This window comes from Fistularia commersonii, chromosome 32 (assembly GCF_037954325.1).
Source record: "Fistularia commersonii isolate RoL2024-O1a breed Wild chromosome 32, RoL_Fcom_v1.0, whole genome shotgun sequence".
NCBI lineage: Eukaryota > Metazoa > Chordata > Actinopteri > Syngnathiformes > Fistulariidae > Fistularia > Fistularia commersonii.
The window spans coordinates 10994064-11007280 of NC_141315.1; the positions used below are offsets into that span (position 1 = coordinate 10994064).

The 13217-nt window shown below is 48.6% G+C and overlaps 2 protein-coding genes across 2 annotated transcripts; both read right to left on the bottom strand.

The window, feature by feature from the left end:
- Positions 1-4970: 4970 nt before the first annotated feature.
- LOC147215502 (E3 ubiquitin-protein ligase rnf213-beta-like) lies at positions 4971-7032 on the bottom strand. The gene is made up of 5 exons (XM_086139516.1): positions 6806-7032; positions 6222-6359; positions 5820-5989; positions 5462-5748; positions 4971-5388 (listed from the first exon to the last, which is right to left on the bottom strand). The coding sequence occupies exons 1-5, from the start codon at positions 7030-7032 to the stop codon at positions 5152-5154; spliced, it is 1059 nt and encodes a 352-aa protein (XP_085995642.1). The 3' UTR covers positions 4971-5151.
- Positions 7033-8996: 1964 nt separating this feature from the next.
- On the bottom strand, positions 8997-12367 carry LOC147215503 (uncharacterized). The gene is made up of 3 exons (XM_086140188.1): positions 11571-12367; positions 11164-11299; positions 8997-9358 (listed from the first exon to the last, which is right to left on the bottom strand). The coding sequence occupies exons 1-3, from the start codon at positions 11755-11757 to the stop codon at positions 9142-9144; spliced, it is 540 nt and encodes a 179-aa protein (XP_085996314.1). The 5' UTR covers positions 11758-12367; the 3' UTR covers positions 8997-9141.
- Between the last annotated feature and the right edge of the window lie 850 nt (positions 12368-13217).

Sequence of the window (13217 nt, forward strand, 5' to 3'; positions counted from 1 at the left end):
ATCCCGCGTCCTGACATTAATCGAGGTCGTTAATCGAAGGTTCTGGCGTTAATCTGACATGGTTAATCCCACGTCCTGATGTGAATCGAATGTTGTTAATCCCGCTTTCTGCCGTTAATCCGACCTCGATAATCCCGCGTTCCGGCGTCCTCGTTTAAGATTCTCATCTAGCCTGGCTTTGGGGGCGGAGCCAGAGGGGGCGTGTACCGTTGGACAGCAGGTGATTGGCCGCCGACTGCGGGTCCAGCAGCCAACCCAGCGGCTCGTCCAGGAACCTCTTCTCCGATTCGACGACCACGGCGGACACCACTTCCGGGGGCGGGGCTCCGGCGGTGGCGGCGGCGACCAGGCGCCTCAGCAGGTCCCCTTCCTGTCCTCGCTGCCGCAAGAAACACACTCTGACACCTCGGCCACACACACACACACACACACACACACACACACACACACACACACACACAGCATACCTGGCAGATTGCCGCCACGGCAGAGAGACACGATTGGTGGAAGCAGGCCTGGATGGCTGGAGAGCTGGAGGTCAGGCAGCAGGTCAGGACCTGGTCCTCCTCACACATCTGCAGGACACACAACCCCTGAGTGTGTGTGTGTGTGTTAATGTAAAAGTGTGTGTGTCCTTCTGTGTGTGTGTGTGTGACCTCAGATATCCTCTTCTTCAGGTCCTCTTCCAGACTCCGTCTCCATGACGACGACACCTCTGGGATGGACGAGTTCACCTTCAGCATGGAGTCCCACATCTGCGTGATGACAGGCTTTACCGTTAGCATTACATATTAGCATAGGATGTTGGATGTTAGCATTGGATGCGGGATGTTAGCATTAGACGCTAGTATTGAATGCTCGTGTCAGATATTAGCATTATATGCATTACATTAGACATTAGCATTAGACATTGTCATGAGATGCTAGCATTGGATGCTAGTGTTAGAAATAAGCATTAGATGTTGGAGACTAGCGTCAGAGATTAGCATTAGATGCTAGCATTGGATGTTAGATGTTAAAGTTAGACATTAGCATTAGATGTTAGCATTATACGCTAGAATTGAAAGATAATCTGAGACATTAGCATTAGATGTTGGATGTTAGCATTAGACATCGGCATCAGCATCAGACATTAGCGTTTTATGTTTTGTTAGACACAACCATTAGATGTTGGATGTTTGCTTCAGAGATTAGCATTAGATGCTAGCACTGAACATTAGATGTTAGTGTTAGACATAACCATTAGATGTTAGATATTTGCATCAGAGATTAGCATTAGATGCTAGCACTGAACGTTAGATGTTAGCGTTAGACATCAGCATTAGATGTTTGACATTCGCACTAGACGTTAGCACCAGCAACGATAAAGAAGTCATAAACCGGGTCACCGGACATCACCTGGATCTCCGCCTGGTAGGACAGCGTGCTGAACGTTGTCCTGGACGGCGAGAGGAGGGGTTTCTTCAGGAGCTTGTCCCTCCAGTCCACCAGCTGCTGTTGCTCGGCCTGTAGCCGCTGCAGCAGCAGTTGCTTGGCCTCGCTATCCCTGGGGTGAACCTGCAGGACGGCAGGTGGTGGGGTGGAGTCGGCCGCGGCGGCTACCGCCATAATCTTCTCCTGCGCCGCCAAAAAGATCTCCGCCGTCCTCAGGACCAGCTGGAAGGACAGGACGACGGCGGGGTAGCAGCTAACCAGCAACGCGGCAGCCAAGATGTTCCTGGCAACGCTGACGCTGCTTTCGAAGATCTCGCTCGTCCACCCGGAGTCCATCATCCTGGGAGGGGGCGAGGGAGTTAGCGGTTAGCGTATGTAGGGGAAGTGACTCAAAGACAAAGGAGTCCCAGTGAGGTCACCTGCCGGCCTGCTCGTCCAGGTTCTCCAGGATGAAGTTTAATGTTCTCTCAGCGTTCTGCCGGGAGAGAATGCTGTTACATGCTAATCCAGTTAGCGGCACACACAGGAAACAAGCTCACATAACGGGTTTGTTTTTCCTGGACTGGTTTACATCAATCATGTGACTTCCTACTGAACTTTGGTAGTCCCACTACCCTTCTCCTCCAGCTAAGGGTCCTCTAAGGGACCCATATTTGGTTTGTTCCAAGTTTGGCAGTTCAAGAATCTCTTCTTCTGTCGGGTATGTTTTTCCATGTGCTGTTTTGTTTTAGTAATCCTGCCTTTACCTGTTGGTGGGCCTCCTGAGAGTTTGGTGAACGGGCCGGAGATGCCGGACCTCCACCAAAAAAGGCTGGTAGTTAGCGATATTTTCAGCTACCGACGGTTTGTACTTCAAGGCCTCACTGTTTCAGGGAACCTGGGGCGGTATGGCTGACCGAGCTATTGCGAGTCTTCTCAAATACCATCCATCAGCAACATGGCCTTCTTCTTCTTCTGTGTACTTTGGACCCCTGCTGTGTTCTCCACCAGGAAGGACAGAACCCTGAGGTTCCACCCGAGTGGACAGAAAATCCTGGTTCTAAAGAGTCAAAGGCAGCGGTGTTTTCTGCACCTTCAGATTCCCAGGCGTTCTGTTGACGTTGTGAGTGCTGGGTCGTAGCCGGAACATCAGACCCTGGATCAGGTGCTCGGCGGGACTCCTGGCCATCTCCGAGAACTCCTGGAGGTCCTCGAAGGAAACAAGCGATAGCCAGCCCTGGAGGAGGAGCGGCCACTCGCTTGCCATTGCCAAATGAGTCTTGATGAGGTGCAGCACCCTCCTGTGGATGCAAACAAGGAGAGCAGGACCAGTTGTACACCTGAACCATTGGTTTCTTTTGGGGAGTTAAAAGTTTGGTTCCGCTGTGATCTTTCAGGAGGTTTTTTCTGGGGGGGGGGGCCGCCCCGAACGCCGCAGACATACAAGTCATGGGAAAGAAAGGAACACCTGACAAAACAACTAGTTAGAGAAGGACAGCCTAGTTCAGGGGTCGGCAACCTTTAACACCCAAAGAGACATTTGGACCCGGTTTCCTCGGAAAAGAAAACACTGGGAGCCGCAATTACTTTTTGAGGTCTAAAATAAAGGTACCACTGTATATATTGCTTTTTATTACCTTTACACTTTGTATAAACAAGTGTGTTGCTTCTGAAGTTCACAAAGTATTACGGAGAAAATTAAATTTTATTTATGTAATGAGCTCATTTTGAGCTTTGGGCTTTCAGAGCGTGTAGCGGAGCCTCGACCTGAATTTTAAAATAAATCGGGAAAAAATCACTGTCAGTAAACAATAAAAAAGAAATATTTGCAAAATATCTTCATAAATATTTATTTTACTTGGTTTATGGGACTTCTGCTCCTGAACTTCTGCGCTCAGCATCTGCAAATCGGGACTTTACCGGCTTCCGCCAGTGTGACGTTATTTTGAGCGGCGAAAAATAATAATTTCATTTAATATTTCAAGATCACAATAATCTTCCAACTTAGAACTAAAAGTTAAAAAAAGGAATTAACACAAATGAAATATACTACAATTAAATATTTATCATTTATTTTCCCGAGCCGCTCAGAGCCGCAGCGTAAAGATGGAAGAGCGGCGGGTTGCCGACCCCTGGACCAGGAGGACCAGTTGGAGGAACTCCAGACCTCCACGCATTTCTTGGACTGACTCGTCCCGGCACTGAACCCTGGACCTCTGATGGCTCCAGGATTGCCGGAACTGCTCGGTTTGGACTCACCGCCGTTTCTCTGCGCTGACCTCCAGCTTCTCTCTGAAGGTCCAGAAAGCTACGCCTTCCAGTCCCGACCAGGTCTGCTCCTCCACGCCGGGTCCCAGCCGGGTGGCGTCGGCCCCCGGCCGCCTGAGCCTGAAGAGCAGCGGCAGGAGAAGGACGACCTCGGAGACGGCGTGCAGAGCGCAGTGGTTCGCCAGGCCGAGCACCAGGCTGAGGACGGAGGGGGAGGAAGGCGGCGTCACGCAGCACTCCGCAAGACAATCGGAAACCTCAGGAATCGGTGGATGGGATGTTTTGCCGCACGAAAATCCCACGCAAAGTTCTTGGAATCAGGCGAGGAATTTACTGGACTGCTAGTAGTTAGCTTAGCATTGTCCGTGTGAGGCTCGAGGCCTTTTCCACCAAAAACATCAGCAGGTGTTTGTACCTGCAGGATCATTTGAAAGTGAAAAAATGCATAAAAGACAAGGATTTATTTTTTTAAATCAAATGCAATTCAAGAATTCCCCACTAGGGGGCGCACTATTTCGCTCAGAGTAGACAGCAATCCGCATCACTGAGACGGACCAATCAGCAGACGGTATCGGTGCACCACCTGATGCTTGTTATGACGTTGTTTCCACCCTGTTCTCCACCTCCTGCTACGCCCTCATTAGACAAAATGTTATCAAAACAGAGAAAAGTAGATAAAGAGTGTAGAATTTTCAAATAAAAATGGATACGTCCACTTATTTACGGAGACGCACGGGAAACCTTTGTGCTCGGCGTGTTTGCCACAAGTTTCGGTATTTAAGGAATATAATATTCGGCGCCACTAAGAGACTCATCAGAGCGAAAAATATGACATCTTACAAAGAAACTGAGCAGAGAAAAGATCAACCAATCACTGGCAGGTCTGAGGAAACAGCGTCCACTTTCACCCAGAGATGAGAAATCAGTGCAGCAGCGATAAAAGCCAGCGAGCTAATTGCTGGTGAAAATGTGCAATTTAATGTTAGTCAGCAGCTTCACTACTAAAGAGTATGATGGAATTCTACTGTTCATGCAACATTTTCAGTATGTGTTGTATGTGTTTGCATGTTTCATGTATGAAGTTTACACATTTACAGGTGAATACTTTCTTCTTTACACATTTAATAGCACTCTCTTTAGTTTGTAAGGTGAAGGCAGGGATTCAATTTAGATTTTATATGCACATGTGGAAATGGTTTAAAACTCCCTTTCTTTATAAGTCTCATTTAATCTTAAAGTGCATTGCTATATTTTTCAATACCAATTACTTGTTAAAGTTTTGTGCCTTTGTACGATCAGTGGGATCACATGATCACATGATTGCACTGCAAACATGTGAATGATAGAAGTAAATTGCACTTTTGTCAAAGGAAATATAAGGTTCCTCGTGTCCTTGTACTTCTTTACACCAAAACAGAGGAAAGACATGATGTTTTGGTTATAACCCCTGGTTTAGGTAGTGCGTCAGACTTACTGGGTTAGGTTCGGGAAGCGATCTTTTAGGCTCTCCAGGTCCTTCTGGTCCCCGGAGTTTTCCGAGACCAGGACACAAAGCTCAGCCCAGTCCTTCACCTCCAGGTTGATCTGACAGCTCCTGGTCACCAGGAAGACGTCCAGGCCCAGGACCAGACGGCCGAAGCTCTTCCTCGGCTCTTCAGGTTCCCCTTTCAATATTCGACCCAGATTCTGTGAAATCAGCTCATCCGACTGTCGAGACAAACGGTTGTGGTTACGATGGAAGGGGATGGACCATGAATGCTGCTCTTCTTTGGCCACAAACCTTCACCACCGGAGGGCTGGACCTGTCCGGGTAACATATCTCCTTGTGAGAAAAACTCCACATGAAATACTTCAGGTGCTCACAGAGGCGGCTGGTGGTGTCTCTGTCGCCCGGGGACCACCTCTGGAAGATCTTGTCGAGCAGCTTGGCCGCGGACCCCTGCCAAGCTTCTGAGAGCTCCTCGCCCCTCGGCCTGGACAAACCCACTTTGTCCAGGCTACTTTGGACCAAACTCTGCAGGCCGGACACGGTCGGGCAGGCGACGAATCCCTCGTACAGGTGCAGCTCTGGACATCGAGGGGTTCGGTCGGTTTGCGTGAAGAGAAACACCGGCGAACGTCTGGAAGTCCTCGATTACCTGTGGTGCTGTTGTAGAGCGGGTTCCAGATAAATCTGGTGGCGACTTCGCGAAGATCTTTCTGACGCTGCTTGACGGCGTACTGATAGACCAACAGCTGCTGGCCTCTGAACTTGCTAAACTCCACCGAGTAACTGGCCTCCACCAGGTAGCCCTCCTGCTTCTGGCCTCTACGTCATGAAACAGCAAAGGGACACAAATGCTAGCTTAGCACATGTGCACATGGAGCGAGCGGCAACCTTGGAAAGATGTTCGGACACTGTTATTTGGGAATGTACCAACATCCTGTACACCAGAGGAGCTCCCTGGACATCAGAAGGTCGGACCTCCTGGAGACCGTCCACCTCAAAACAACGCACCTGGCGGACTTCACCCTCGCCAGCGCCCGACGTCGGTACTCACATGAAGGACGTGATCTTTAGGCTAAGACACTCTTCGTTGTAGAACACGACCAACGTGTCCGAGTCCTGACGGAACTTGAACTTCTTGTCCAGCACAGCGTAGATGTGGAAGTTGAACATGTTGCTGGGGCTTCGCTCTCTGGAAACAGACAGTTGAAACAGGTGGTCACGACCGTGGTCACATGATGCACCTGTAGAACCCCTAGAACTCCTGGAACTGGTCTTCTGAGAGCCCGTGAGACAACCCAAAAGTCCAGCAGAGACACAAGATTCAGGATCTGCATCTCTGCTCGAGGTGCCAAGGAGATAAATGGGTGCAGGACCAGGGAGGTCCTACAGGTCCGAGTCTGAGGAACCCGCAACCCTGGAGGACTGGACTTGTACCTCCGGGCAAGTAAACCAGGGGGGATGATTTTTAAAAGAGGATTGTTCCAAAGGGGAACTTCTGGAAAAGGGTGGCTCCTGATTGGTTGTTCCCGATCCCGAAACAGGTTTGGGCGCAACATGGGTTCTTCAACGACGGCGTGAACTTTGATTCGCGTTCCTGTCCTTGTTCCGAGGGAGTAAAGGTTGACGGACTCTTACCTTTTGGACCGGTCGGACGGTTTGTTCCCGGTTGTTTCTCTGGACGCGGCTTCGGCGTACGACTTTGGCTCTTTTTCAGTTCCGTCGCCGGCGGGGAGGTTCTCCTCTCCGGGCTTCGGATCTTTATCTTCCCTCGGCGCCGAGTCGGACCCCCCTCCCGCGGCGCCGCCCCCGCTCGGGACGCTCACTTCCTTCACCAGAGGGAACTCCGAGTCTTCGGTTTGCATCTCCTGGTCCTGGCAGAGCGTGGCAGCAGTCTGGGTCTCCTGGTTCTGCCAGAACTCGGGTCCGGTCTGCGTGACTTGGCTCCTGGTGCTCCTTTTACTGGTCTGACTTTCCGCCTCGACCGTCCCGGCGCCACCTTGGTGGTTCCCTCCTCCCTCGGTACTCGGCGACTCCACGACCTCGGCCTTCCGCTTGTCCCCCTTCGGTCCCGGACCCTCCTTGACGAACCCCTTTCTGGTTCTTCTTCTTCGATACCTGGGTTTCCTCTGGTCCTGGTCCTGGACCTTCCAGGGGGGCGTGTTTGGTCCTCGTGCCTGAAAACACACACACACAGGTCGGGGGTGAGGGACTACTTCCTGGACCCGTCGTGGTCACGTGACCCCGGGTTTGACGGGGGCGGCGTTTCCATGACAACGCCAGTCTCGCATTAGCCCGTTATCTTTAGCGACCACAGTATCTTTAGAGGAGCGACGAAGGGCGGCTTCTTTGGAACGTTCCTCAACCAACCCCACACACACACACACACACACACACACACACACACACACACACACACACTACCTGGTTCCTGGTTGCCCCCCCTGGGCCGGCGCCAGGCCCTGGCCCCGCCTCCATCTCCAGATTAGGCCGCCCAAACTACGCCCCCTTTCTGGTCTGTGGAGACCAGAACCGCGGTTAAATCCTGGACCAGGAACCGACCGAACCCTGTACCTGCCGGAAGGTAGAAACCTACATAATTATGTCAAAAAATCCTTAAAACTGATGGAAAAATCCCCAAACCCCCAAAATTTACGGTTTTATGACCCACATTCCTTTTAATCCACTGATTTAAATACATTTTGTATTTCGCTTGACGTTTTTTTCATTGTTATTATGAATGTAATTATTTTAATTTAGTATTTTTGTCCCCTTATTTCCGGAATTAAACATTTCTGACAGGCCTTCCATCCTGTTCACTCTTACAGTGAATTGATTGCAAACAAAATGAATGTCCTTAGATTCTATTTTGTTTGTTTATACTTTATGTGCTCAATAAAAATTATAATTATACAAAATAAAAAATAAAAACCTTTGGCGGACCGACCCTACCTGATGGCGGGTGAGGAGGCTGGAAAAGATAAAGGTCCAAAAAATGGAGAAAACTCGATCAACTGGAACGGAGAAAAAAAAAATCGATCGATAATCGATTTTCAAGAGCGACCCGCTGCGTGCAAGTTTAGTCGAAACAGGTGGAGTTTGTTGCAGCTAAAAAAATGGACCCATCGAATAAATTTAAAAAAATAGAATAAAAAATCGTGGATTGATTTTTCTTTAAAATAAACTTACAAAAACACGTGAAAAATATTTAAAAAAAACAAACAAACAAGTTTGCATTCAAGAAAAGGCGCATGTAAAAAGGGTTAGAAAAAAAGAAAAAAAAGACACCGAGTCTGACGGGGAGCGTTTGCAAACACGTCGTTCACTCTTCTTCTCCTTCTCCTTCTCCTTCTCTTTCTCCTTCTTCTCCTTCTTCCACCCAAACCACCAGAGAAAAGTCCCAACCCACCAATATTAGGGTCCGTCAACAACCTTCAAGCCGCATCGACGCGTAAAAACCCTTTGCTTTGCATTTTAAATCAACCATTTTTATCTCAAACGTCTGATACCTTCTTGCAGCGCCTCTCCGGTGCGGGTTCGGCTTCCCTGTGCGGGTTCCTGCGGGTTCCTGCGGGTTCTCCGTGCTCCGCTTGGCGGGTGTCCGTGGACGGTCCCTGCGTGGAGAAGCGGCTCCTTTCGCTTTCGTTTCAGTCCCAGTCTCGGCGAACTGGAAACCGAAGGTGCGTTCAGGGACCGGCGGACCTTCTGGAAACCCGAAGCCGAGATGTTCTTCAGGTCGAACCGATGAGGTGAGAAGATCCAGTCCTTGCAGGGCGAAGCGTCAAATGGGAGTTGGACAATCAGTGATGCTCCAACATGGTGTCAGGAACCGTCTTCATCTTTTATTTGGTTATTCACTTCTCAAATCCACCATATTTACAGGACAAAAGGAATATTTATTGAAACACAGATCATATCTTGGAAACATCATATCTAAGAATATATAGACGTCGGAATGGATCTGAGGGTCGGCCTCAGGGAGCCGCCGAGGGCTTGTGGACCCTCCGGACCACCACCCTGGTCCTCCTGGCCGGCGGGCCGGCCCGCGGGGGGGCGCGTCCACGTCCGGCCCGGGCGCCGTCCACGAAGGCCTCCACGCCGTCGAACTTGGCGGTGAGCTCGGCCAGACGCTCCTTCAGGGCGCTGAACTCCTTGTAGAGGTCGCCCAGGGCGTCCGACAGGGGGGGGATCCTGGGGAGCACAGGTGACCTTTGACCTCTCCGGCTCACACACTCCGAAATGATTCGCAGCTCATTTCGTCATCATCACACACACCCATCATTTCACGGAGTTCTTTTGCCCTCGTTTATGTCTGTTGTTTTTACGTTAGCTTACTTCCTGTTGTCGTTCTACTCTGGTTTACTTCCTGTATTTCCTGACCTGTCATTTATGTCCCGGATTTTTTTTATTTGTTTTGCAGTTTATTTTCGTTCATTTATATCCTGCAGTTCCTTTTGATTCTTTCTTGTTTTCCACTTCCTGTCATTAATAAACCCCTTTGGTCATTTTTGTGTCTGAACCTCCTTGGTATAGTTGTCATTGCAGGTTTTTAGACTTCTTTGTAGCTTTTGTTTTTTTTGTAGTTTAGTTGAACAATTTGTAGCTTTAGTTGTTTTTTTGTAGTTTTAGATTATATTTTTGTACTAAAGTAGATACTTTGTAGTTTTGTTGATATTTTCATAGTTTTTCTTGATTTTTTTGTTGATTTTATCGTAGTTTTAGTTGTTTTTTGTAGTTTTAAATTATATTTTTGTACTTAAGTAGATATTTTGTAGTTTTGTTGATATTTTTGTAATTCTGGTTGAATTCTGGTTTTGTAGTTTTTCTTGATTTTTTGTTGATTTTATTGTACTTTTAGTTGTTTTTTGTAGTTTTAGTTGTTTTTTGTAGTGTTGTTGATATTTTTGTAATTTTTGTTGATTTTTTTTTGTTGATTTTTATTGTAGTTTTAGTTGTTTATCGTAGTTTTAGTTGTTTTTTTTATAGTTTAAGTAAATTTTTATAGTTCAAGTGGATTTTTGCAGTTGAGTAGATTTTGTGTAGTTTTTGTTGATTTTTATTGTAGTTTTAGTTGTTTTTTGTAGTGTTGTTGATATTTTTGTAATTTTTGTTGATTTTTTTTTATTTTATTTTATTGTAGTTTTAGTTGTTTATCGTAGCTTTAGTTGTTTTTTAGTTTAGGTAGATTTCTGTAGTTTCAGCAAATTTTTGTAGTTTTAATATTATTGTAATTTTAGTATATTTTTGTAGTTTCGGTTGTTTTTTGTTTAAGTGGATTTTTGTAGTTTAAGTAGATTTTTTGTTATTATTGTAGTTTTAGTAGAATTTTGTAGTTTTAGTTGATCTTGTATTTTTAGTTGTTTCTTGTCATTTGTCGATTTTTTTGAGGTGTTAGTTGTTTTTTTTACAGTTTTACTTGATTTTTTTGTAGTTTTAGTTGTTTATTGTAGTTTTAGTTGTTTCTTTTAGTTAAAGTAGATTTTTGTAGTGTTAGTTATTAGTGCAATTTCACTATGATTTTGTAGTTTTAGTTGTTTATGGTAGTTTTAGTAGATTTTTTTTGAAGTGTTTGTTTTTTTAGTTTTACTTGATCTTTCTGTAGTTGTAGTTGTTTATTGTAGTTTTTGTTGATTTTTTTGTAGTTTAGTTGATTTGTAGTAGTTGTATTTATTTGCTCTCGATTTTTTTTTTTTGGTTATAGTAGATTTTAATAGTTTTTGTTGATTTTTTTGTAGTTGTAGTTGTTCTCTGTATCTTCAGTAGCTTATTTCTCTTCTCTCCTACTAGTTGTTTATGGAATTGTGAGCTGTGGTTGTCCTTGTTGCTCCCTGAGCAGATGTTTCCTCCTCCTCCATGTTCGTCCTGGATGAAGATCGCGGCTCATCCCTTCAGTACCGGCGCCCGAATTGGGTTTCCCTTGTTAGCGTCATGTTTGGAGGTTAGCGCCGCTTCCTCCTCCCGCTCTCAGGATGCGGCGTGGAGGCGGTGGTCCTCACCGTCCGTAGTCGGGCAGCACGGTGCTGTGGTCGTGCAGCAGCAGGTCCTTCACCTGCGTGGTGATGGCGTACTTCCAGTTGTCCAGCACCAGAGACAGGTTGGCGCAGCCTCGGCCTCCTTCGCCTCCTCGCTCCGCTGCGGACAAACATCCCGTCAGAACGCCGAGAAGACGCGGACGTCCATGCAGATGTTCCTGGCGAGGACCTCCGGAGCGGACCTGCACCGTCTGCTGGAGCTTCTCGCAGGTCCGGAGGACGCCAGAAGAGGAGGAACACTAAACTCCTGAGGTTCCCCTTCAGCTCAAGTACTTTGCGTACTTGCTGAGGAGCTCATCTGCTACTCATTACCGTGTGTTTGTGTGTGTGTGTGTGTGTGTGTGTGTGTGTGTGTGTGTGTGTGTCCTGACCTTCGTTGCGGTGCTCCACCTCGGCCCTCAGGGTGGCCTGGAGGAGGAAGAAGAAGAGGAGGAGGAGGAGAGGCGGCGTGGTCTTCATCCTGGCGCCGGCGCTGAGGCTGTGGCTCTGGACGGCGGAGGGGCCGCTATTTGAGGAGGGGGCGGAGCTTATCCACCCTCTCCATGACCTCATCGCCATGGAGTCGCGGCGGCGGAGAGGCTTCGTGACCTCTGACCTCCGGCGGGAGCCAGGCGGCGCCCACTATTAAATGAGCTCCTCCTTGTGTCATACATTCACAATCGTGTCCAAAAGATGTTTTAAGAGCCGACGCCGATCATTGATAACCAATAATCGCGAATCAATACACACCTCCCGTGCCTGGTTCTGGCTCCGGAGCCCCCTGGTGGCCGCCGACAAACACACCAGACGCCTTCCTCTGCCATCGGAGGTATTATTACAATTATTTTTATTTTTAAATGTTCAAATCCAGGTGGCCGGGCCGTACCAAAGAGGCGGGGAGGAGGGGGGGGCGTGACATCGGATCAGACCATCGCTCGGAGAGGCGGGGGGGCGACAACCTCTCGCTAAACTATTTTCCAAAGAAACTACAGCTAAAAATATTTTCTCACTTCAACTCAAAAGAAGCACATTATCCATGAAGTTCAACTCCTGGAGAAGGAAAGTCTGAGCCAGCCGTTCTCCAGCTCTGGTCCTGGAGGTTCTCCTCCGGAAGGATCCGGACCAACGTGCACTCCTGCGCTCCCCTCTTCTGGATCTGGACCTCCTTCATGGCGACCAACCCCCCCCCCTTCTTCAGACCTCCAGCTGGGTTTTAAGGCAACTCCTGAGACCACCTCCACTCTTAATTAAACAAACAAGCGCAGGGTTTGTTTGTTCCTCCTCCAGAAGATAAACCTGAGGCTGGAGATGAGAAGGTGAGAAGGTCCCGCCTGCTCCTCCACCAGGACTCGGGGGGTTAAAGCCTTCACTGAGGCAGGAGGTCTGGGACGCAGCAGGTCCTGCAGGTGTTTCTCATCCAGACGCCGGAGCAGATTTACAGCGGCGGCGTCCAGACGGGCTGAGACGCCAAGCATTCGGATTCCCCCTCCGCGACCTTTGACCCCCCCTGCCAAGAAGCAGCTTTGAAGGTGTGTGTGTGTGTGTGTGTGTGTGTCAGAGACGGGAGCGCACACACACACACACACACACACATGCTTGTCAGGCTGCTCTGCTCAGCTTGGAAGATGGTGGGAGGTTCTGGAAGCTTCTTTTCCACTTTCGCCATGACGATGGTGAGGTGACAGGAAGCTACATATACAGCCCAAGTCAAAACGGCGAGGTGCGGCGCCCGTCGGGCCCGTGAGGCCCCCTGAGCTGCTAGCTTAGCATCCTAGCCGAGGCGCCGCCGTCCGTGGACTCCGTCCTTGAAAGCGTGGTCGCCTGCCGCGGCACGCGCCTGATGAGAACGTCTGCAGGAGGGCTTTGCAGCGCGTTAGCTTAGCGGCCAGATAAACCCTGGAGGAGGCTAGCATGCTAAGCTAGGCTAGGCTAATCCCCCATCCCCCCCAGCTGCCCGATGACTTCAGACAACCGGAAACCGCAGAAATATCGTCTTCTGTCGGATGACGTCGCGCAGATGCTACCGCTAACCGCTAACA